The 25,546-nt window shown below is 42.8% G+C and overlaps 2 protein-coding genes across 2 annotated transcripts; one reads left to right on the forward strand and one right to left on the reverse strand.

The window, feature by feature from the left end:
• Positions 1 to 9,064: 9,064 nt before the first annotated feature.
• On the reverse strand, positions 9,065 to 15,972 carry slc25a28 (solute carrier family 25 member 28). The gene is made up of 4 exons (XM_074676236.1): positions 15,420 to 15,972; positions 12,134 to 12,362; positions 11,295 to 11,351; positions 9,065 to 10,849 (listed from the first exon to the last, which is right to left on the reverse strand). The coding sequence occupies exons 1-4, from the start codon at positions 15,762 to 15,764 to the stop codon at positions 10,293 to 10,295; spliced, it is 1,188 nt and encodes a 395-aa protein (XP_074532337.1). The 5' UTR covers positions 15,765 to 15,972; the 3' UTR covers positions 9,065 to 10,292.
• A 2,657-nt stretch (positions 15,973 to 18,629) lies between these two features.
• On the forward strand, positions 18,630 to 25,032 carry pyroxd2 (pyridine nucleotide-disulphide oxidoreductase domain 2). Its single transcript, XM_074675036.1, has 16 exons — positions 18,630 to 19,137; positions 19,499 to 19,518; positions 19,688 to 19,781; positions 20,135 to 20,208; positions 20,305 to 20,460; positions 20,553 to 20,706; positions 20,809 to 20,870; positions 20,958 to 21,055; positions 21,654 to 21,795; positions 22,357 to 22,491; positions 22,575 to 22,647; positions 23,047 to 23,200; positions 23,288 to 23,439; positions 23,938 to 24,044; positions 24,510 to 24,630; positions 24,857 to 25,032. Exons 1-16 carry the CDS (start codon positions 19,014 to 19,016, stop codon positions 24,925 to 24,927), a joined length of 1,737 nt encoding a protein of 578 aa, XP_074531137.1. The 5' UTR covers positions 18,630 to 19,013; the 3' UTR covers positions 24,928 to 25,032.
• The last annotated feature ends 514 nt before the right edge of the window (positions 25,033 to 25,546 follow it).

Raw genomic sequence — 25,546 nt, forward strand, 5'->3', positions numbered from 1 at the left:
AAGTTGTGGCTCCTGTATTTATTCATCAGAGAAGGAAAAGTCAGATTTGTGCTCGTTACACACTTTCCACCTTCCCGCTCTGACTCTGCTCAGCAAACACTCAGATTAAAGAAACTCACAGAAATATCAGCATAGAGTTTAAAAAGAGTGGATCACACAGAAATCACTGCCGAACTTTTCTGTCACTGACATTATTTAGCTAATCGAAGCTTTTGTTCCAGGATGACTGCTCTGGGAGAATAAATGAGAAGCTCACAGGTTTTTTTTTTGAACAGACCAGTTTGTGTGGACTGGAGCTCGGAGGCACGGTGGTTAAGCTTTTCTGACAGACGGAGAAGACAGCTTCTTTTCAAGATCAAGTTCAAAGGGCAGGAGGCCTGTTCCTTCCTCAGTGGCCCTGACTGCACCTGCACACACACACACACACACACACACACACACACACACTTGGCTTGAGGAATCTTGTTCTTAGCACTGACAGACATCTTCAGTTTTGGCTGTGTGTGTGTGTGTGTGTGGTTTGTAAGTGTGTCTGTGTGAGCATATATGGTTTGTGTGTGTGTGTGTGTGTGTGTGTGTTAGGTTGCAGCTCTCTGAAGTGTTTGGAGGAAGATTTTGTGACCTGGCTCACCCCTTGAAGGAACTTGTCACAACATTAGAGGCAGAGCGAGGGCAGAGGAGGGAAAGTTCTGGACACCTGCAGTCACCCACAACAATGCAGCAGTTCATCAACCCTGCCGAGGTTTCACTGCCAAAGGCCCGAAGGCCCGAAGGCCCAAGGGTGATTATCTGTGCATGTGTGTTTGTGCATGTGATCTGTGTATGTTCCTTTTGCTTTGATCATGAAAGACGTATAGCAGAGTTTGTTTTCAGGTGAGGATAACTTTTCTGTTTACACAGTCAGGTTTGTTGGGGTTCTTTTAAATCCTGCAACATATCAGTGTTGTTATTATCAGCTCACAGGCTAAGCTAATACAGAATGCTCAGACTAAATGATTGGCGTAAATAAAAACCACGTAGCTATGATGATTAAATCTGCTGTAAAGAGTCTGATTAAGATTGACTCCCTTTGGAAGCAGCCTCGAGTGGCCACTCGGGGAACTGCAGTTTCTGCCTCTTCAGTGTCAGCTTTATGTTTCGTAGCACATGAGGTTGATAGTGCTGTGTTTCTAAGAAATATGTTTCCTGCTGTACGGCCTGAACTGAGCTGGAGTTGGAGCCCTGCCCCCTTCCTCCTCCCTCTGCTCATTCTGGCCCATTAGCGATGGCATTTCACTATAAACACTTGGATTTATTGAGGAGCTTTCCATTCAGAGTAAGTCTGGCGTGTTGTCCTTTCATTGCACAAGAAGTGAGAAGGATCCCGTTTCAAACTCACACTCACAAAATGTCTCTGTTATCCTGTGTGAGTTGAAAATCACACGTTCTGCTAAAGCTTCATCGTATCAGACCTGCTGTTTGAAAGTGCTTTCAGCCATCATTTCATATCCGTGGCATGCAGCTCTACAGGAGCTATTCAAGCCACAGCTAGCACAAACGGTGATAATCCTCTCCATTTGGATGGACTGCCCCTCATCCAGAACTCACATTTTGCTGCGCCTCATAATTCAGTCTGGTGCTGCCATCTCTGGAGTCTTATCAGAGCGAACAGCGAATGAAGATATCCAAAAATCTACCAAGGATTTTTCTTTCACTCCACTCTTACAAACAGATGGATCTTCATAGAAGAAGCCCCCGCAGGTTCAGAGGGTAAAGACTTTGAGATTATCACGCTGAATTGGGCCAGATTTCCTTTTCCAACAAAGTAGAACGAGCCTTTTTTAGCTGACCTAAAGCTGACCATGACAGTTTGTTGCTTGATGCTTTTAGTGTTTTTTTCTGCTTAGAAAATCTTTAACCCTTTATTTTGGAACAAATCATAATTGACATATGAGTTTCAAAGACCTCGATCTCATCAACAGGATAAATAGTTTCCTTAAAACCTGTTGTTTAATGATCTAATTATTTTAATATATTCTTTCCCCTTATGAACTATCGGCCTGCTACAGGCAGCTGGAGTTTCATTTTGGCCTTTTTCAAAATGGCTGCACTCATGAAATCATCCACACACTTCAGGAAAATCATCGCTAGTTTTCAAGAAGTTGCAGCAAGAATAACATCCAAGTGTTAATTAATTTTTAAAATGAAACTTTTCTGCTTTGAAGAAATGCCTATCTGATCTGTGGCCTATTACCCGCTTGTCTCTCCCCACTCCTGCCTCCTTTCCTTCTCTATCCACCGTCCTCTCCTCTAGCTTTACAGGCACGAACCCCCCGCCCCTGCCCTACAAAGATTAGATCAATAACAACATGACAGAGCAATCATTTCCTGAGGGTTTTGGTTGAAGTATTAATAAACACCTGAGTTCCTAAAACTAGAACTTTCTGGCGATCTGCTGAACGGTCAGGCTTTAAGGGTTAAATAGCAAGTTGTGTAGAGGGGGATGAAAAATAAGCCACGCCACACTCTCCAGATTAACAACAACATATCAAACACATTGTTTTGGCGAGCTCCAAGCAGCTGCATCCACACATATCGGCATTTTTTAATGATTTCTGATTGGAAAAGCTGGGAGGTATCAGTTAACACCTCAGGTAGACTCTACCTGCACACAAATCTTTCTAAAGCCTCAAAGGTCAGAATCTACTACCTAGGTATGGTGCTGCATCACATCAGGTCCTTATTTGTTTAATCTATGATCCCAGAAACCTCGTCTGGTGTCTCCTCTCCTCCTTTCAAACCGTCTGTATCTGCTCAGAGTGAGAGGAGCCACAGGGATGACAACAACAGCTCCTTCATCCAGCAGCGCCCCGAGGAGCCGGAGATCACTGCCCACATGTGCCTGTGTGTATCACAGCGGGTTAGCCTGAGAGCCATAACCACACCTCATCCATTAGATAACCTGGAGAACAGGGAGCATTATGGCCTGATCCTGTATCACTCTGTGACTCATGTTGAGTGTTCCTGACATGATGAGGCTTAATGACCAAGACACAAGCGACAAAAGACGCAAGAAAAGAGACGTGAATACGCAGAGAGGGAGAGGAGGCCAGAGACTGACGAAGAGTTACTGTAGACGAGCTCGGTCCCTGAGTTTCCCAAACATGGCTTTCAACAACAACAAGAGAGTGTGTGTTTCTGTGAGCACGACAACAACCTGTGAGTGTTGTCAAGAAAAGGTGTGTGTGTGTGTGTGTGTGTGTGTGTGTGTGTGTGTGTGTGTGTGAGCTATGTTCAAAAAAAGATGGCACATATGGCCTAGAAACATGAGCCTCTGCACGCCTATACACACTCACACACACACACACACACACACACACACACACACACACACACACACACACACACACACACACACACACACACACACACACACCTACATGGTAAACACCTTTGGGTAATTAAGGGCGACTGTTTGAAGTGCCCCACTCTGAAAGTAATAAATCTATCCTGGATGTTTGTGTATCTCTCTAAAATGATTAAAGCATTAACGTGAAGTGTTTTCTTTAAAGGGTGTAAACGCTGTGACAAGATCATCGCTCATCATGACAACGTTAAACATTATCATCACAACCCAGTCAATCAAGTCTTCATCAGACCACAATCCAGCTGAAGTGGTTCACATTTAAGATCCTGTTCCAGATGTCAGCATCAACAACCATACCACTGTATAATCTGTGAGACCATCACCATCATCACCATCATCATCATCACCATCATAATCATCATCACCATCATCATCATCATCATCATCATCATCATCATCATCCTCATCCTCAACAAGATCAACAACCATACCACTGTATAATCTGTGAGACCATCACCATCATCACCATCATCATCATCATCATCATCATCATCATTATCATCATCACCATCATCATCATCATCATCATCAACAACAACAACCATACCACTGTATAATCTGTGAGACCATCACCATCATCACCATCATCACCATCATCATCATCATCATCATCATCATCATCCTCATCCTCAACAAGATCAACAACCATACCACTGTATAATCTGTGAGACCATCATCATCACCATCATCATCATCATCATCATCATCACCATCATAATCATCATCATCATCATTATCATCATCACCATCATCATCATCATCATCATCATCATCAACAACAACAACCATACCACTGTATAATCTGTGAGACCATCACCATCATCACCATCATCACCATCATCATCATCATCATCATCATCATCATCCTCATCCTCAACAAGATCAACAACCATACCACTGTATAATCTGAGACCATCACCATCATCACCATCATCATCATCATCATCATCATCACCATCATAATCATCATCACCATCATCATCATCATCATCATCCTCATCAACATCAACAACCATACCACTGTATAATCTGTGAGACCATCATCATCACCATCATCATCATCATCATCATCATTATCATCATCACCATCATCATCATCATCATCATCATCATCAACAACAACAACCATACCACTGTATAATCTGTGAGACCATCACCATCATCACCATCATCATCATCATCATCATCATCATCATCCTCATCCTCAACAAGATCAACAACCATACCACTGTATAATCTGAGACCATCACCATCATCACCATCATCATCATCATCATCATCATCATCCTCATCCTCAACAAGATCAACAACCATACCACTGTATAATCTGTGAGACCATCATCATCATCACCATCATCATCATCATCATCATCATCATCATTATCATCATCACCATCATCATCATCATCATCATCATCATCAACAACAACAACCATACCACTGTATAATCTGTGAGACCATCACCATCATCATCATCATTATCATCATCATTATCATCATCACCATCATCATCATCATCATCATCCTCATCAACAACAACAACCATACCACTGTATAATCTGTGAGACCATCATCATCACCATCATCATCATCATCATCATCATTATCATCATCACCATCATCATCATCATCCTCATCAACAACAACAACAACCATACCACTGTATAATCTGTGAGACCATCACCATCATCACCATCATCACCATCATCATCATCATCCTCATCCTCAACAAGATCAACAACCATACCACTGTATAATCTGTGAGACCATCACCATCATCATCATCAACATCATCATCACCATCATCATCATTATCATCATCATCATCATCACCATCATCATCATCATCATCATCATTATCACCATCGTCACCCTCATCACCATCATCATCATCATCATCATCATCATCACCATCATCACCCTCATCACCATCATCACCCTCATCACCATCATCATCACCATCATCATCATCCTCAACAACCACCACCAAAGGATGTTTGGGGTGATTCGTACTGAGTGGTGTAAACACATCAGCAGATAAAAGACGAGTCACGTTGTTCACAGACGCCACCAAAATCAAGGCAAGCAGAAAAAAAGTCAAAGCTTTGAATAAACCACCAAAAGGCTCATTTAGAAAGTTATTCACAGAAAAAAAAGAAAACATTTTTCAGTGATATTTACAAAACAATTAGAAGGAGCAGAGGTGGAAGTGAAGTAACCTGGTGCTAAATAATCGTAGCTAATAAAACCAAGTACAAAAGATCAGTGAAGACAACTTCCCATCACCACCAACTGTTGATGAGGAAAAATTAGCAAGAGCAAACAGCTGAGATTTACAACAACCCAAAACTGAAAAGAGTGAGAGCAGGAAGCTATTTTCACCTCCACCTCACATCTTTCTCTAATCCATAACACCTGGGTCTGAACTCTTTCAGTGAGCACCTTTCAAAGTCAGAGCTGAAGGAAAAACAACCAGAGCGAAATTCACTGAACCACAAGACGCAAAAAGACAAGCAGCAAACGTACAGGCCGTCAGGGAGCTCTGAGGCCTCCGTACCCACAGCACCAGTCAGGGGTCACGGCGGACCTTAAATGAACCTTTATCTTACCTGGAGAGGTTCGCAGCTCCTTCACCTCCACCTGTGACTTCACCTAAACTCCTCTTGGGTTTCGTCCTCTCTTCTTCTTCTCCAGCTCTTTCCTGAGTCTGCGCATCTTCATGGACATTACCTTGGACCTGTATGGCGTCCTGTTTCGATTTCCCCGCCGTTACGGAACATTTCCGGATCAGCGGTGTCGCGTGAACAACAGGTACGCAGTTACGCACGTGACGCAAAGCGTGAGCCCCGCCCACTCTGCGATTTTCGACCTCTTCTCTTTTTTTAAAAAAGTTTAATAAATAAATTAATACATAAATAAATAAATGCATTTTAATTCGACTCTATCATTGTGCAGGACATGCAAAAATAAGTCTTTGGCTTCAGCCTCTTCCTCATTTTTCTGTAGTGATATCATACTTAGTTAAATGAACCAGTTTTGTTCATGTTAATTAATTAATTAATTCATTTATATGTATATATATATATATATTTATTTGTTCATTTATTTATTCATAGGCTAAATGTGTTAGTTGTATTATAAAAGAGGAGTACTCCCACAACCTGTGGACTTTTGTTATTTATTTATTTATTGAGTGTACCTGCCACAGTAAAAGATTCAGTCATTTTTTAGCCCTAATCCATGTGATACAGCCTGTTGTCATTGGGTCTGTAGATAGCTGGTGTTTAATCTCACCACTCTGCAACTTCTGTATGTGTCTACAAAGCCTTTAAATGAAAAGCACTTTGACAGTTTACAAACAAATAAAGAATACATTAAGGCATTATATCCAACAAATACAGGATGAGTTATTTTTATTAATTCACACTGGCTCACTTTTTCTCAGGAAACCTCTCTGGAAATGAAATTTAATACAAGACATCTGTGGTTTCTGTTAATATGCATTATTCATGTCACAAAATCCTATGAATTCAATGGGACTATCAAAGTTTTTGAGTTTTGTAACACAGTTTAAGTTTATAAGAAAGCTTTGGTTGAGTGTTTGGACACATCATGTTCTCAGAGCTGAAGCTGGAAAGCTTATCCTAACGTTCCTAACGTGTGTTTGGATCAGTGGCTGTGTACTTTAAGATGTCAGGGAGCTGAAGGTCACTTCTGGACCAGATTTCAACTTTTAGGAGTTTTTCTTGTCATACCAACAACTTTTTTCCCTCTTAGGCCTGATGTAAACGGATGTTTTGGAGCACCTGTGCTGTTCTGGCCATACTTTGACATTAGACATACTTGATGTCTTTATGAGGAAAGTCAGTTGAGACTTTGAGCAGAAGATTCCCAGAGAATAAAAACCACACACCCATGATGACACAACAAACATCATAAGCTCACTGCAGTGACATAATGACTTATTGCACAACACTGACACATCCTACAATTACCAGTGAAAACTGTTATTGACACTTTTTCAATCAGATAGGAGGAAGTCAAACATCCAAAGATAAGCTTCTCTAGGATCTGCTTTTCACCAGAGACAGCTCAATTCCTGCAGGTCAGAAAAGCTCGCTGGCACAAAGTGTGGTGGTGTACTTTAACTGGAATGACTGCTGAATGTTTGCTCAGTTATCTTTAAGATCCTGCCTTTGCTTTTTCTGTCAGGACGACTTGTAAACATGTTTTTAAAGGAGCTATAGAAATAATTACCCAACCACTTCCACCAACGTTCATACAGTAGCTCTTCATGCCAGCCGACACAACTTTAAGAACGATATGAGTATGCACTGGTCCTCATCCCATCACCTCACATTTTTTCAGCTGCTCTAAATGTTTTGCATCATTTGTGGAGTTCAAGAGTTTCAGTTTCCCCATGGTTTGTAGCCAGGTTGTGTCAGATTTCCAAAACATGTTCCCAGTCCTGAGGGTCAAAGTTGAAACCTGCACCTGTGTTCAAGACTAAACAACTGTACCTGCCACAAACTGAAAATGAATATCTGGAAGAACAAATAAACTGGACGTGTTTTATCAATACAGATGGGGCTCAAAGCGAAGCATCTCCAAAACTTATTGATTGCCATCAAAGTTTCACAGCTGAATCTTGGACTACCTGTTAAAAAATGGAGTTAGTGTGAGTTCATGCAGGACACAGAAGTCATACAACCAGCTGTGATCAGCTGACAGGCTGATGTTCGATCTCTAAACCCTCTCAACCAATCACAGCGTGTCCAACGACAAGGCGGTGTATTTAAATCACATCTTCACTCGGTCTTATCCCTGCTACCTTTTTGTTACCCAGCTGGTGCTGTCTTTATGATTCCTCCTCCACCTCGGCCTCGTCCTCCTCAGACTCTGTGTGTATCCTACTGATCTGTGTGTATCCTACTGATCTGTGTGTATACTACTGATCTGTGTGTATCCTACTGATCTGTGTGTATACTACTGATCTGTGTGTATACTACTGATCTGTGTGTATACTACTGATCTGTGTGTATCCTACTGATCTGTGTGTATCCTACTGATCTGTGTGTATACTACTGATCTGTGTGTATACTACTGATCTGTGTGTATCCTACTGATCTGTGTGTATACTACTGATCTGTGTGTATACTACTGATCTGTGTGTATACTACTGATCTGTGTGTATCCTACTGATCTGTATGTATCTTATTGATCTGTATGAATCTTTTTGATCTGTATGAATCTTATTGATCTGTATGTATCTTATTGATCTGTATGTATCCTACTGATCTGTATGTATCTTATTGATCTGTATGAATCTTTTTGATCTGTATGAATCTTATTGATCTGTATGTATCTTATTGATCGGTATGAATCTTATTGATCTGTATGAATCTTATTGATCTGTATGAATCTTATTGATCAGTATGTACGTGTGGGTTTGATATGCACTCCCTGAAAAGCTCGAGCAGGCTGTTCGTCTAACCCAGGGCTTCCTGTGAAATCAGAGCTGTAATGCTGATTCTAACTGTATCCATTTGTCAATAAGTGGTTTATTGTATGACGTGTTTCTGACTGAAATAAATCTTTCACTGTCAGCAAAGCATTCACAAACTTTTCAAGAAATCAAATGGACACTTCCCATCATTTGAGAGCATAGAGTCGAGCCCTGCTGCTCTGTCTTTATTCAATGAGTGCAATTCAGTGTCAGAAACAATCAGACATTAATCAGTAAGAATGACAGCTTCCATTTATGTGATCTCATCGGAGGGCAGGTACGTAACAGGTGGGGTTCTGAAAATACTGAAATGTTGTGTTTAATCCTTATTTTGGGCACAGGACCTGACACACAAGTTTGACTGTCAAATGCAGACACTGAAACTTTTGTTCACAAGCTTATATCGGCTGATAGCTGCAGCTGATGCACAGAAATGGACATGGTCTGCTCTGCAACACATGTACACAAGGCATTAATGGTGAGTATTTGGATGATCGAAGGGTTAATTCAACGCAGCCAGGCAAAAAGTAACATTTGAAGGAAATAAAATACCTTTAGAGGAACCGTCATAATTGGAGATAAGTTAAATGCACTAAGATATTTTTCCATGAATGAAAGTTTAATAATTTTCAGCTCAGTTCGTCATAAGTAACAATAATGAAAACAAAGGAGGAAAAGAAAGCCTGTGACTTAAATTTCCCAACAAGATAAAAGATTTGGAGAGCTGTCGGTCTGATCTGTAATCTTTAAATACGAATAATTTTACTAGAAATTAGATAGATCAATTAATTCTTTCCAATTTTGGCTCCTAACTGTCTGAGCTACCGATGGGCCCTATTCCACTTTTTGGGTCCTGAGAGAAAGTTTTGATGGAGAAGTCAAGATGTAACTGGAAAACAAAAGTGACCTGTCTCGTCTCTGAATCACTGAGTTTGAATCAGGATCAGTCTTCATATTATGGCATATTCAACATTTGAATGGGCTGAAATGAAAACCAGGTTCAACGACAGCAAAGCTTATGAAACTATAGAGTTGAATGAGTAACACTGCTGCCCTCTGCTGTCTACATTTACAACCCAAAATTGTGCGTTCTTCACATTTTTTCTCAGCTTGAACAAACATAGTGGTCACTAGGATGAAAAGAAAGTCCAGATTCACTGGTTCTTTAATACTGTGTGATTGTTTTCTGAACATAACTCAAACCATGCCAAGTCTTGAAATCATGTAGCGGGAATAAAAACTACTCAAACTGACTTTGAAGATGTCGGTCGTGTCTGGCAGGTCTGACAGGAAGTGACAGCTGCGGTGGATTTTAGTCAGATTCTGTGTGCGTAACAACTTCTCGCCACACGGGGCAGAGATGAAAACGAGGAAACATCACTAAGCCTCCATGTGCTGCGCTCTCCTCTTGTCATGCTGGTGCTTAGTGAGTCCATACTTGAAGAACTCGTAGACCGACCAGCTGATTGCTGTAGAGGGCATCTGGTAAATGACCCTAGCTTGGACTCCCTTGAAGAAGCCCTGCAGGCCGCCCAGCCTGTAAACTGTCCGGAAGGCGTGGGCCAGACCTGAGATGTGTCTGTGGGCTCCTTGGCCCTGACCCTGGCCGGGGGACACGGAGCTGAGAGCGAGAGACTCCTGGGTGTTGAGCAGGGTTTTGCACACATCCAGAGGTGTGGTGGCTGCAGCTGCAATGGCTCCAGCCAAGGCTCCGGACAGCATGTGGGACGAGGGGTTGTACTGTCTTTGGGGGTTGAGCAGCTCCTGGAGGTACTCATAGGTCATGAAGTGGAGCGCCTGGAAGGGCACGTTCATGGTGAGCTGGGTGGTGTAGCTGCGGTAGAAGGCAGCAGCGCCCTCCTTCTGCCACACGGCACGTACACAGTCCAAGACCCCACGGTAAGGGGAGTTATACATCTGCATGCGCTGCTTCACAACTACAGGCAGAAGGATCAGTGAAGGCAGAGTGTGTCCACAATGAGCAGCATGAAGGGGACGAAGATGGAGAAAGAAAAACAGTTATAAACAATCAAGTTCATGATATTAATCTTTTCCTATCCCTGCAGGAAGATCTGGTGTCCTATTCTCAGCATTAGTTCTGACAGCTGCACACCATCCAGCAGCTGCACTAGAGGACCCAGGCCAGTGTCCTTCTGCTGACTTGTTTGGGCAGGTGGACTGGAGGCAGCTGTCAGAGTCAGTATGTGACACTGCAGGGTGAAGGCCAAAATGTAAAGAGAGTTGGCCCTGCATGGCACCTGTACGATTCTTCTCTTGAAACTTTCGCCAGATGAACTCGAGTTACAAGAGAAGACCGTTCATAAGAATGCGAGCCTTTACTTTGAAAGTAAAGATTTGTTTACAGCTAAATGTTGCCCTCACCTTCAGCTGGATTCATGGCTGCATCGTGAAGCAGTGTGGCCACACACCCAGCTGTACCTGAAACAAACACACCTCACAGATTACTACACATCGACAGGATCATGAACACACAAGGAAAACAGGAGAGACCGCACAGAAAAAAAACAGAAAGCATCTCCAGTCACAACATCATGAGCTGTTCTGACAATGCTACAGCCTCCCCTGCCTCATGGCTGAAAGATGTCCGCTCCAAACAGGAAACCACAGCATCAGGATTTGTGCTCAACCAGCAAACTGCCATGGCGACTGGAGTACAGATCATGTCTGACTGAAGTTGAGCGACTAACCCTGAGCAAAGAGAGACACCTAGTGGATAAGGCAGGTCTATGCTTTAAACCAACCCCTAGGCTTAGAGAGGAGAGAGCACATGGGAGGAGAGAACGAGGACTTACCCAGCCTCCACTAAACTGGAAGAGAAAGGAAGAGGAGAGAGTGGAGAGGACACAGAATAAGACACTTAGGGGAAACTGAATGGTTAGTTTCTTTCTAGCTGAGGTGACTTTTCTGTTCTGGTTTAAAAAACGGTAATTTTCCCTGATAGGCAGCCAACTCAGGCTGTGAAAAGGCCCAGTCTAATTTGATGACTTGCCAGTTGTTTTTCAGGACTGTTCAGGGCCTGTCGGCATTGTAGTCTGATCAGGCTGAGTCAGCAGCTTCATAATGCTTGGCCTCAGGCTGGGAAATGGGCAAGTCCTACTAGTCAGTAATTTTTGGAGATCTCAAAGGTCAAATAAATACATGATCTGTGACTCTACGGCACGTTTTAAGGTTAGTGTGTGTATTTGGATGTTTCATGGTACCATTAGCCAAATGACTGTTAGCCCCTGGGTGAATGACATCACTTAGAGTCTTTTTGAGTTTCTCATAGCAGGCAAAGTAGAGGGCATGAGCAGGACCGGCCCCGACTGCTGTTGCATTCAGCCCTCTCATAGGCCTCCAGACTCCCTCTGTGGCTACGATACGGCGAAGGGCGTCCATGACGTTCCTGTAGCGGGCTGCCGGGTCGGGCTGGAGGCTCTGCATTCTTGTCTGCAGGAGAGAAAATTTTGGATTATCGCAAAGGTTAGAGTCACCACTTTGTCCCTTTCCCACCAACCACAGCTCCAAGTATCAAGTTATGTAACAAGTCTTGAATTTGATATAAAGTTACAATGCATAATTCAAAGGTGACCATATGTCTGCCTACTAAAGCTTGTAATAGCAAGGCACTGAAAGTAGTCAGTGTGATTTAGGGGGTCAAATAAGGGAAATGAGGTGGTGAACATTGTGTTGGGTGTACATGTATAATTGAATAGAAGGAAGCACTGAGTTACAAGCTGCAAGGTCAGAGGGGGACATAAACCCACTTCCTTCAAGCCTCTATTCCCACTGACCCTGCCGTACACTGCTCTCTCTTCCTCTTTATGCACGCACACATGCATGCTGAGATTAATGAGGGATTATATAAACGTTATTTAGAGGACGAGAGTCAGGAATCACTGTTTCAGTCAGCTCTTCTTCAGAGTGGAGTTTTCTGAGGACACGACAGGAAAAGTCTCTCGTCTCTTAGGAAGTGGCAGCGGCTTAATCCCTGAATACCAAACTTCCAGCTGAATGGACAAATTTACGCCCCGCTGTGTATGTCCGAGTTGTGCTACGGCAGAGCATAAACATGGCCTCACGTCACTCTTTGCTGCAGCTGTGGAATGTAAAACGTAACGAGAGCAGGCTAACAGTGGTACAAGTGTCAGCATCAAGTTTCTTCACGCCTGCCACACAAACCTTTTGTGCTGAGCATATAGTGAGGAAAGATTGTTGTCAAAAAACAGCGTCCCCATTCATCCATTGCCCCCCATAGATATAAATCAGCACAAACATGGATGCATGCATTTCTTCCATGTGACAGCGTAAAGGTCTGGTATGTTTATCTTTACTATGTTTGCACTGCAGAAAGCTCTGACCTTTGTACTTAGTCAAACGCTGCCTGAACCACTCAGAGGAAAAATAAAGACACGTTGGTCACTAACAATAACTTCCTAAATGCAAATTAATTCTATTCACCTGAACTGTGCTGTTTATACTGTAAACAGGCCTACAATTACAACACGCTCTCCTAACCCTTCAACAAATCACAGGGATTTAGGAAACAGCCCAGGAGAATGGAAGGAAAAGCTCTAAATATACAGAAATCTCTTAAGTGTTGCACTTATTGTACATAACAAAAGCTTTTTGGCATATTTAAGCAAACCGAAAAGGGGAATGTGAAACATACTCATATTATAAATGACTGAGTTTCCTGAAAGTATCTATTTCCATGTCCATATCTGCAGTTAACTTCCTTATTCACCACATCCTTATTACAGTATGTTAAAAAAGTGCACCTTGTGACCTCTACTCTCTATCCTAAGATCTCTCCAACACAGCTCTTATTTATCACAAGCCTTCTTCTGTAATGTTTTCTTATCCCGCTGTAGACTTCTTGCTGAGTCACGCTGCACTGACTACTCTGCAGCGTGTCAGAAATGTTGCACAGATCCGGTGGCACACATGTGAAAGCTCTCTGTAAACATTTGTCTTATCCAGGTTTAAGGCTGCATGGCCTTTCCAGAGACGGTCTCCAGGTGGTGGAGACATGAATGAAGCATCAGCAAACCAACAGCTTTTCAGTCCGACAAGAACAGCTGACTTTAACGTGCCCTTTGCCACTCACTCGCCCTCTCTATGACCGTTTGGACTTTGCATTGAGGCAAGAGATCATGCCTTTATCTTATTTTATTTTTTTGTCTTTTTTGAAAGATGAAATTACAGACTTAGAGATAAAACAGATCATATGACATAAGGCTGATTAGGTAGGTGGTATGACTACAATTTAATAGAAAGACCTTTGCAAACATTTAGCCATGATAGGCCAAGCAGCAGGCAGGCCTGTAAAAAACTGTGTTGGAGAAACAGCGGCTGCATCAATTGTTTGTCAAGAGTAGTGTATTCATTTCTGTGTTTATAGTACTTAAAACTGCTACTGACCTGAGGAGATCAGTTTGGCAGTCTCCTCATCTTTGTTTAATAATGTTTAAAAACATGACTGATTTTATTGATGTGCCTTAACAAGAGGTGCCTTTTGAGTGTGTTGTAGTTCCTTAAATTCTGCTTTTATTCTTCCCCAGGCTGTTTAACAGGCATTGTTTTTAATCATTCATTTTTTCCCACATTAAAAAAAAATGTCATTTTGTGTGTTTCTTGAAGCTTTTTTACTCCCTTGTTATTTTTGTGGTTTTAATGCTGTCCTCATTTGTATGTTAAGCTGTTTTAAGTGTGTTAAGCTTTATCAGGTAACCTAGTTTTAAAAAGTTCTACAAAAATAATTTTCTTATTATTCACCAGTTTCCAGACAGGTGGCTTTTTTCTTTTACATGACTGGGCATTGTTATGACTTGTAAGTTATTGTTTGTACCTAGTCTGTCTATGTTTGCCTAATACCAGTTTTTGATAATACTTAATATGTGAACTCAAATTTGATGAATTACTGTCTGTCAGATATTGGTGTATTAATGTAAGCTTCTCTAACCCTAACCCACAGAGTTTAATAAAGTAGTCTGGCTTGTTTTTGATGAAAGAAAAATGTTTAAAGTGTTTCTAATTGTTTGAACTAATAATTTGTTCCTCGTATCGACTAATGTCAGATGAATTATTTCACAGACTTCGAAGAGTAAACAACAGTTAAACAACATTTCATGAATGGAGCCTTTTACAGCTGGCTGGTTTCCATCATGTCCGCTCAGTTTTTGATCAGTGACCGGATGGGTTTCAGTATTTGACCCTGCCAAAGGTTGTCACAACACCGTTAGCCGCCGTGGCTAACGTACGTCACGTTTTAACTTACATTAGCATGCTAACAGGTTAGCATGTAGTGATGCAAAGCGGTAAGTGAGCTGGCTGACCTTGTCCTCGGCTTCGGCTCTGCATCGTGTTTATATTAGCAAACAAGCTAATGCTAAGCTAATGAAACAACAGGGAAAATGCACAGCAACATGACAGGGGCAGGGCTGTGGGAGCTACTGATAGCCATACAAAGTTGTGGGTGAGCTGTTAGCCTACAGGCAGTGCTACCTTGACACAGTCGATGGGGAACATGAGGCAGTGCTCCATGATCCCGGCCACAGCTCCGGCCAACATGTGGGTGCTGGTGGAGGCTCCCTGTGGCAGCCCCTCATAGTCTGGTTCAGAGTCCTCTGTTTGAGCATCCTGCGCAGTCCTGATAAAATCAGCTGCCTGTAGCTCCGTCTCCCCTCCGATCCGGGGTGTCAGTCTCCCCACGATACTTTCCGAAACTCCCCAGAATCTGCCCCCGAGCCATCGAACTTCTGCCCCGGCAGAGGCACCAGCAACCCCGGGATCATTGCCTGTAGTCTCTGCTGTCATCCGACGCCTCCTCACAAATCCATCTGCTTCCATGAGAAACCAGGGGAGATGTTCAGTCTTTGGGCCTGCGGACACGGCGTGCACTAGAGGCTTCCAGTCCTGCAGATCTTACATTCCCATGGGCTTGTTTCACAGGGTGCCAGCTACTGCATTCCCTGATCGTCCCAATGCGTCCCTGCTGGAGCCGAGCAGGGGAGGCCGCGGCGCACGATATCCACCGCGCACCAACACGGGCCGCGACAAGGAAGTGATCTCTGATTGGCTCCTGTGACCAAGACTACTCACGCTATTGGGCGAGCGACATGCCACTCCAGGAGGGAGTTTGGTGAAGCCTTTAAACTTCGTCATGTGGCACTAATATACCAGGATTGTTGGTCACTGCTCAATGTGCATCTGTGAAAGCCATCAAAAGGCAAAGTCAGGTCACTGCTGGACGCTGACAGAACTCTTCAGAATTTGTTGGGCTCGGTTTGTTTCCACAGCGCTGGAGTGCTATCTCTGCAGTGTTTTTAGCTGCACAGCTTACTTATCCCTGCATGAATCCTAAAGTCATTAGATTTCTAGGAGATAAATGTGATTTAGTAAACTTAAATGTGATCAGAGAGTCAGTTTTGGTACAGACACTAACACACATCAGACACATTGTAATCCAAATAATCCATGGCAGCTGTTAAAAGTACCATTCCAATACCACCACATTGACAGATGTGACTAGTATTCACAACAAACCTCACCATCTTTTGTCAGTGTTATTCTGGTCTCATGCATACCAAATTAATTAAATACCTACAACTATAATAAATGAAAAGCCTTACACTTAATGACAGCATCTGCAGCCAAATAACTTGCAGCACTTTGTCACACTAAGGTTTCCCCCTGCTTGTGTTATATGTCTCTCTGACAGAGTGTTTGTTAAATGAAACTGTAAAAAACAATTATAACACTTTGCATCATGAACACTGCTACCTATAGTCCACAACCATAGGCCTGGCTCCCTAAAGCCATGAATCTTTACTGAGTCATTGCCATGAGAAACCATGAGTTTTATCAGTTTGTTCGGACCTTTGTGTGTCTATCTACCCTATGACCAGAGGGAGCATAAGAAGAGTATCCCAAGAAAAAAATGAAATGAGAAATCTTGATTCTGTCAAAGGAGAACCCCTCTTTATTTGTGAGTCATGAAGTAATGTGTGTGACCACGGGAAAACAGTTTAAAATGTGTTATTGGCTGTTGATCCTAGCCACCTTGAAAGGTCACAGCCTTTTAATCAGTTCTGCTCTGAACAGCTGATCACTGAGAGGACTGTACTGAGCCCGAGATGAAGTCACACTTTGTGAAAGGATGTGGAAGTAAATGATCACTTGTGATTCTCAGCCCACAGACGTAGACACTGTAAATCTCAGGCCCACTCAGTTTCTTGAGAAAAAAAAACCCCATCAATATTTCTCATTGCCCAAGAAACGTAATAAAATCCATACAATAATCCACAATGTGAAATAACCCTAACCCTTGCATATCAGGAAGCTCATTTCTGAGACTCCGAATTCAGACAGAAGCTGTCATTTTTTGTATGAGGAATGAATTTGACAATGATACCTGCAGTTTCCCTAAATGAAGTCAAATTTCCCTCCGCTCATACAGTAGTCTAGATATCCTCAGTGATTCAGTGTCAATAAGAACAGAGGCCCAACCCCCATGAATGTTTTCCTTCACTTTCATGCCCTGCTAAGAAACAGGAGCTTGTGTTTCATGCTCTTTAATGTTGGGAGAAAGAGGATGGAGGATGTCTGGAGGTGAAAAGAACACCTTATTTTCCCCAGAAAATGACTTAATTGGGTTTTGCTGGGCACTATGGTGACATAATTGAATTTCCGTCTTTATCACCAGGGCCTCCTGGAGCTGTCAGGGTCCGCAGTGTTGAATTTCTGCCGACAAAGGAGAATGAAGTGTTGATTTCTGCTTACAAGAAGAAAACCTCCTGCTTCTGATCTGGTTATGGTTGATTGGCTGTGGTCCATGAACATTCCTTAAAGGAAAACTGAGCAGACACTGGACCAGGATCATTTCTCTTCCCTGAAACTAATGCTTCTCTAATACACCCAGGGAGAGGTATGTTAGCAGGAAACCTGAGATCACAATAACACCTCATTTCATTCACTCTGCTCACAGAGTGCACAATCCATACAAACCACAGGAATTATTTTACACTGTCTAAGCAAAACAAAGTCTAAAATCCTCATTATAAAAGCAAGATGGGAAGATAACGTGGTTATGTTCTGCTGTGTTTGAATGTTTTCGTGCCAATTAACACCATTCCTTCCTCAGGTCCCAGCAGACCATCTCCTTCTCCCTCTCCTCACATCCGGGACTTGAAATGATCTATGGCCTCTTAACTTATTAATGCATTGTAAGTGAACCACTAGGGCAGTCTGACATCTTCAACAGCAGCACTAAGAAACCCATCTGTGCTGAGAGCTCATCTTCAGACTCTTCAGGTAAGCCCTTACTGTGAGACCATTAAGGTCCAGGCCCAGTCCAGGTCCCACAGGATCACATCTGATGTTTCTTTCTTGTTAAAACTAGTCATGTGCCGATTTTATTCATATTTTGTGAGTATTCCAGAGTCTTGACAGTCATTAAAAGAAAGTGTGGAGAGTCTGGAAATTTTGCAGGTCAAAGATGTGTTTTTTCATGTCTCTGTTTCCTGAAAGGATGAAGTTAATGTTTATTCTACCAAACTACAAATCAATTTGAAATGACTCCCCTGTTAATGACTGGACTCTGGAGTCACTTGTTAGACATGTGACTTTGGAGCAGACAGAAGTGGAACAACTGCTCCACCTAGTGGATATGCTGATTATTACAAGTTGATCGATTGAAGTAAAACTGATGAAGAAAGATACACGTCTTTGCCTTCACCCCACCCCCCTTGATGTTTAAGGTTCAGGTTAAAAAAGGTGAAAACAAAGTTGTGTGTGGCTCTGTGTCAGACAAATATGTTTTAAACAGGCTCAAGTGCATGAAGAGTATTTATACAGTAGATGCTTTAGTTTCATTGAGTTTCAAACGGTCAGTGAACGTCACGGTGGAGATCAGTCTCTGATAACAACCGCACACCCCACGGACGACACATCCACCTCCCACGCTGCGGCGCACCATCCTCAGCTTTATTGAGTAGAGCCTGTCCACATTCCAGCAGAAAACCCGGATCTACTTTACGCAGTTCTGGGGTGAAAAGAGGAGGGACTGACTGACCTGGGATCTTACTTCAAACTCTCTCCATGGCTGCAGCGGTGTGGACCGACCGAGGACGGAGGGCTGTGACTGCTGTGGGGACGGTGGCCAGGTCCAGATCCAGTCATGCCGCTGTGAAATCCCAGTATGACGCACTGGTAATCGGAGGAGGTGAGATCAGGGGACGAGTGGGAAGAAAGGTGCAGAAAACACACGTTCAGAGCTGCAGAGTAACACCCTGCGCGGTGCTTTGCAGCAGTGTTGTAAACTTTCAGGTAACGGCGCCAAAGTTACTCGTAGTATTCTTTATTCCTGCTTCATTCAACCGTAAATCATCAAGTGTTGTTTGGCTATGGCTCAGTAAACTGAGATTAAAGTTTGATAACAAATCTTCAACTTTGGACTCATTGTGTTTGACGTTTAAAACTACACGAGAGCCGCTTTTTATCTGCAACAATAAAGGTACATTTCAAGTGTTTAACAACATTCACAGGCTCAGCAGCATCTGAAAGTTGATTTTCTGTTCTTTCAGGACACAATGGACTGGTCGCAGTATGTTCACACTTTCCCAACACCTGCTGTGAGCTGACCACATAACGTGGCTCAGCCAGGGGGTAAAGGTAAAACGTGTGTGTGTGTGTGTGTGTGTGTGTGTGTGTGTGTGTGTGTGTGTGTGTGTGTGTGTGTGTGTGTGTGTGTGTGTGTGTGTGTGTGTGTGTAGGCTGCCTACCTCCAGAGGGGAGGCCTGAGGACAGCAGTGCTGGAGCGCAGACATGTGCTGGGAGGAGCTGCTGTGTCAGAGGAGATCTTCCCTGGTGAGGCGGCCTCTGGCCTCTACCGTCCTGTCTGCTGTTCATGTCTTTTATCTCAGAGCATTATCTCCATGTTAACTGTGCTTTTCTGTCTGTTCCAACCAACACTAAGCTGATCCAGGGTCAGGGTTAGCTTTTGGTCATGTTTCCTCTAAGTTGTTTAGAGCAGCTGAAACAATCTCATGTAAAATAACTTTTTAAAATATTTTCATGCCTACTGGTTGGATGTGGAGAAATGCAGTTATCTGTTAACTTTTAAGATTGTCCCAAAGTGCTTTAGGGGCTCAAAACAACAAAATAAATCTAAAAACGTGTTGTGGCATGTCATGCTTAATGTCAAACTCCTTATGTTTCAGGTTTTCACTTCTCCAGGTGTTCCTACTTACTCAGTTTATTAAGGCCTCACATTTACACAGACCTGGAGCTTAAGGTGAACTAAACAAAGATGACAAACATCTGAGAAAGTCATCCTGGGAATACTTTGAGTGACGGTCTACAGTCTTTTTTTCCCTTCATTTTTCTTTAGAAACATGGGCTGAAGGTCTACACCAGGGACCCACATGCCTATACCCCCATGTTGGAGGATGGTGTGGGAGGTGCCCCACCAAGGTCTCTCATCCTGGGTTCAGACTTGGCCATGAACCAGAAGGAGATTGGCAAATTTTCACAGAAAGACGCAAAGGTAGAGTTACAACTGTAACGCAGAACAGTGCTGTGCATGACGGCATTTATTCGTCACATTTTCATCTTCATCTCTTCTTTGACGTTATCCAGGCTTTTCCAGAGTTTGTTGCACATCTCGAGAAGCTTGCTGAAGCCATCCACCCTCTACTGGATGCTCCTCCAGTAGACGTCCCCGGCGTTGCCTCAGGATCACTGAGGGAGAGGCTGGCTGCAGCTAAAACCCTGACACCAATCATCAAATGTGGTGGGTTGTTGGATGTTTTTCTTAGGGAAACAAAAAAAGAAATTAATTTCTCAGAGTCTGAAATAAATTCTTTTGTGCCAACGCATGTTTTTGAATTTCCAGGTTTGAAACTGGGCACAAACATCCCAGAATTTTATGAGATTGTAACGGCACCGATAATGAAGGTTTGTGTGAGCTGAAAAATTATTTGTCGTCAGTTTGTGGCATATTTAGTAAAGTCAAAATGACAAAGTTGTGTTTATTTGACCTAGATTCTCAACAGGTGGTTTGAGTCAGAGCCACTAAGAGCAACACTGGCCACTGATGGTGTGATTGGAGCCATGACCAGTCCCAGTAATCCTGGCAGTGGGTGAGGCACAACTTAAGGCACTCTGTATCATACAAAAACTTCAAACTGCAGACACAAAATACTCAAGACTACATGTTTACTACTCAAAATTTTCAACACTAGAATAAATACTGAAGACCTTCCAACTGCCCTTACACAGATTTGCCCAATATTGTTTAATTGAATATCCATATTTGGAAGAAATTTAATGATCGATGAGATAATTTAAAAGCCTGATTCAGGAAGCAAACAGCTTTAAACGAAATACATTGAAAGAAACAGGGATGCTATGGTGCTGCGTGTGCACTGACACTGTGTCTATGTTCAGATATATTCCAGGTCCAATGAGGCGTGTCCGGCATCGCAACAAAGAGTCACTGAATTCCTCAGTGGTTCTTTATTTTCAGCACACACTTATCTCCATGCTTTATAAACAAACTGGTCAGGTGTGCAGCCAGCTAAATCCACAAATTTTCCAGCCGGAAAATAAAAAGATGTTTAAATATTTGCTTTTCATCCAACAAACACTGAAATCATTAAAACTACTCAAAACAATGGCCTTGCAAATTTTCATGTTCTCTGCAAAGAACGAAAACTTTTCCATTGTTTGTCCCTAAAGGTATGTGCTCCTGCACCACGTGATGGGAGAGGTGGAGAAGGAGAAAGGAGCATGGGGTTATGTGGAGGGAGGCATGGGAGGTGTGTCTCAGGCTATCGCCAGCTCTGCTCGGTCCCATGGTGTCGACATTTTCACTGAAAAGGTGATTTACTGCAGTTTAATTGGTGGGTTAATTGATATCATTATCATTTCACCTTCATTGTGGCTTATATGTCCCTGTGTGTCCCTGTGTGTCCCTGTGTGTTCCTGTGTGTACCTGCATGTCCCTGTGTGTCCCTGTGTTTCCCACTGTGTCCCTGTGTGTCCCTGTGTGTACCTGTGTGTCCCTGTGTGTCCCTGTGTGTCCCTGTCTGTACCTGTGTGTCCCTGTGTGTCCCTGTGTTTACCTGTATGTACCTGTGTGTCCCTGTGTGTCCCTGTGTGTCCCTGTGTGTCCCTGTGTTTCCCTGTGTGTCCCTGTGTGTCCCTGTCTGTACCTGTGTGTCCCTGTGTGTCCCTGTCTGTACCTGTGTGTACCTGTCTGTACCTGTGTGTACCTGTGTGTACCTGTGTGTACCTGTCTGTACCTGTGTGTACCTGTGTGTCTCTGTTTGTCCCTGTGTTTACCTGTATGTACCTGTGTGTACCTGTGTGTACCTGTGTGTCCCTGTGTGTACCTGTGTGTCCCTGCGTGTCCCTGCGTGTCCCTGTGTGTCCCTGACAGGATGTAGCTCAGGTCCTGATTGGTTCAGATGGTTCTGCTACAGGAGTGGTGCTTAAAGATGGCACAGAGATCCACAGTAAAGTTGTTTTATCAAATGCTACTCCACATGTGACCTTCAAGAACCTCACCCCTCAGGTACTCTGCTGAAATACACACACTCAGTCATATTCATGAAATCTTACAAAATGAATTATTCTAGCTTCATGTTTTTATCCCAGGATGCCCTTCCTCCAGAGTTCATCAAAGCAGTCGATCAGATAGACTATACCTCACCTGTAACCAAGATCAACGGTAAACCGACTCTCTTCTTTTCTCACTGGTCGCAAAAAACCCACAGATTAAATGTTTAAACACAGTAATGACCTGAATTATCACAACAGTTTTTAATAGAGTTAACACATGCTTCACAAAAATTATAACAGAAACTGCGACTCTGTATCGGTGACACGAGGAAAGAAGGGATCACAGAAATTCACAAGAAGTGAAATAATGGCATATTCATTTTGGAAGAAAGTCAAAAGTATTATGACCAAATGAAAATCTTTCTTTGGTTGAAAACGAGGAGCACAGTCACGTCTTTGCAGTTGGCTAAAGTTTGCTGCACACACTTTGCTCCTCTAAATAAAATGTACACAGAAGGTACCACATAGAGTCTTCAGACATCTTCTCTGTTGGGGCCTGTTTCCACAGTTGCAGTGGATAAGCTGCCAAACTTCCTAGCCAATCCCACACCAGATAACAAACCAGGACCCCACCATCAGTGCTCCATTCATCTCAATTGTGAAAGTGTGGAGGTGTTGGAGACTGCGTACAAAGAGGCCGTGAATGGACGTCCCTCAACGAGGTACGAAAAATCTTCAAAGTGTGAGAAAATCCGGTTTGATTTGGACTGACCACTAACCCACTCTGCTGTCACCATCTTGTTGTGTAGACCCATGCTGGAGATGACCATCCCCTCAGTGTTGGATCCCACTCTGGCTCCCCCTGGCTGCCACGTGGTGTCACTCTTCACCCAGTTCACCCCCTACCTCATAGAGGGCCAAGAGTGGACTGACCAGGACCGAGAAGCCTACGCTGACACTGGTCAGAATACTACAGCGAACTATTTGTTGTTAGAAATAGTTACATTGTTATAGTTACACCAAAAACCAAGGTTTTAATACACTGTTAATGTTTCATTATAATTTATAATAGAAGCACAAGTGCTGGTGTAGGAAAAAGGTAGAAATACATTCAGCTTTTTCACGAACGACGGAAAGTTAAAAATGAAAAGATTCTTAAATGTGTGCACAGGATAAATAAGACACTGCTACAACCTTTCTGTTTAAAACACATCACATTTTGAAAGTTGCCAAACTAAAACCAGTCTTTGAAGAAAACAAGAAATGGTTCAAGTAAATTTTTGAGTTGTATCAGTCCCATCACATCACTCTTACTGTAGCTAATCTGAATCTAATAAGCATTAGTCCAATTTGATTGATGGAGATACAAAGTTCATACCAGAGGCCGTTCCCTGACTTGAATGAATAAATTAAATGATCTCAAACATAAACTAACCTCTTTGTCTGCCTCTCTCTTCAGCATTTGACTGGGTGGAGAAATACGCCCCTGGATTTAAAACGTCAGTGGTGGGCCGGGACATCCTGGCTCCACCTGACCTGGAGAGGATCTTTGGGCTCACAGGAGGGGTAGGTGCTCCCACAAAGGAAGTTGTAAAAACTAGGAGCAATTTGAATGTTGAGTCAAAGCTGAAACAGTCCACTAGTCGCTGGATGAAGGAGTAATTTGTGCAGTTGTGCTGTTCACTGTCTTCTTAGGGTCAGGCCTGTGTGTGAGCAGTTTATGGTTACTGTCAATGGTTACTGTTAATGGTTACTGTTAATGGTTACAGAGTTTTACCTCAGCTTGAGAGTTAAAGTCCACACCAGCTCGAGCCACCTCCTGCTTGTCGTTGTGCGTGGTTTCAGCAGAAGCAAAAGGCCCAAAACAAATTTCTCTCTGAGACGATAAAGGCAATCTTGAATCTTGAATCTGCGTAGTGACACGTACTGTACTGTAGGATCAAAGCTTCTGTTTATAACTAAGAGCCCCATGAGGGTTTACCTTGGTATAAAAATCGATGAGAAGTCAAAGAAAAATGTCACTCTTCACAGAACATCTTCCATGGATCGATGTCCCTGGACCAGCTCTACCTAGCTCGACCTCTGCCCTGCCTCTCAGACTACCGTACACCAGTTAAAGGGCTGTATCTGTGCGGCAGTGGCTCTCACCCAGGTTTGCTTTCAGTGCTAAACCTTCAGCTTGATTTTAAACTGCAAATGTGTCTTTTTGGTTTTGTGGTGCAAATACCACCAAGTTGTAAACTATTCAAGGAAGTTTTGGACTTGTTTTCGTTGTTGTCTCGTCACTGCAGATGGCTAAAAATGATTATGACTTCAGTTAGATCAATCCAATCTTCTGGATACTTCTTGTTCTAACATCAGTGTTTTTTTTTTTTAAGGTGGTGGTGTAATGGGTTCTCCTGGCTGGAACGCAGCGCTCACCGCCATGGCTGATCTGAGAACTCGCTGAAACATCCAGCATCATCAGTCTGAAGAATCTGATTTCAGCCGTTGGTTTCATCCATCACTCCAGCCCTGCCTCTCCAGCTGTCCCTCCACTCTACAATCTCCCTTTTTTTAAAGTGATCTTACACCACAAATGGACATGCTGAATTTAATATGATGATTTAACACTCCTAAACGAGATCAAAAAAGTCTCAATGGCACTTAATAAAAGGAGTTTTTCAGACCCTTTTGAAAACAAACCAGCGGAAAAACTTGATATTATGCTTTAAAATGAAAAGAAGGAGCAGCACATTGTGAAATCACGCATTTAGTGTGACTATTCCTTCGATGTAATGTTAGTACCTATAACCACAGGAAGGGGGTAGATGTCAGAACAGACAACTGACAGCATGCCGAGGAAAGACCTTTTTAAGTTTTACCAAATCAAGTTTCCAGAATAAGAAACTGTCTGACTGTGAAAATATTTGAAGATCAGAGTTTCATCATAAAGCACTGCATGATTAGAAAAAATCAGTATAGATGTCAGTATAAATTTCTCACCGACACTAAGTCAGTCAGGGTGCTGAAGATAAATGGATCCCGTAAATTAATTCACTCTTGCCTTTATGAAGTGAGCCATAACT

This window comes from Halichoeres trimaculatus, unplaced genomic scaffold (assembly GCF_033239565.1).
Source record: "Halichoeres trimaculatus isolate MK-OKI-2021-1 unplaced genomic scaffold, fHalTri1.1 fHalTri1_scaffold_8, whole genome shotgun sequence".
Lineage (NCBI taxonomy): Eukaryota > Metazoa > Chordata > Actinopteri > Labriformes > Labridae > Halichoeres > Halichoeres trimaculatus.

Excerpts from the sequence above, each read along its gene's own strand:
- slc25a28 (XM_074676236.1), bottom strand. The coding sequence starts at position 15,764 with ATGGAAGCAGATGGATTTGTGAGGAGGCGTCGGATGACAGCAGAGACT. Across the intron at positions 12,363-15,419 it reads TCCCCATCGACTGTGTCAAG|ACAAGAATGCAGAGCCTCCA; the intron begins GTAGCACTGCCT and ends TCTCTCCTGCAG. Across the intron at positions 11,352-12,133 it reads TAACAGTCATTTGGCTAATG|GTACAGCTGGGTGTGTGGCC; the intron begins GTACCATGAAAC and ends TGTTTGTTTCAG.
- pyroxd2 (XM_074675036.1), top strand. The coding sequence starts at position 19,014 with ATGGCTGCAGCGGTGTGGACCGACCGAGGACGGAGGGCTGTGACTGCT. Across the intron at positions 19,782-20,134 it reads GTCAGAGGAGATCTTCCCTG|GTTTTCACTTCTCCAGGTGT; the intron begins GTGAGGCGGCCT and ends CTTATGTTTCAG. Across the intron at positions 21,796-22,356 it reads TCGACATTTTCACTGAAAAG|GATGTAGCTCAGGTCCTGAT; the intron begins GTGATTTACTGC and ends TGTCCCTGACAG.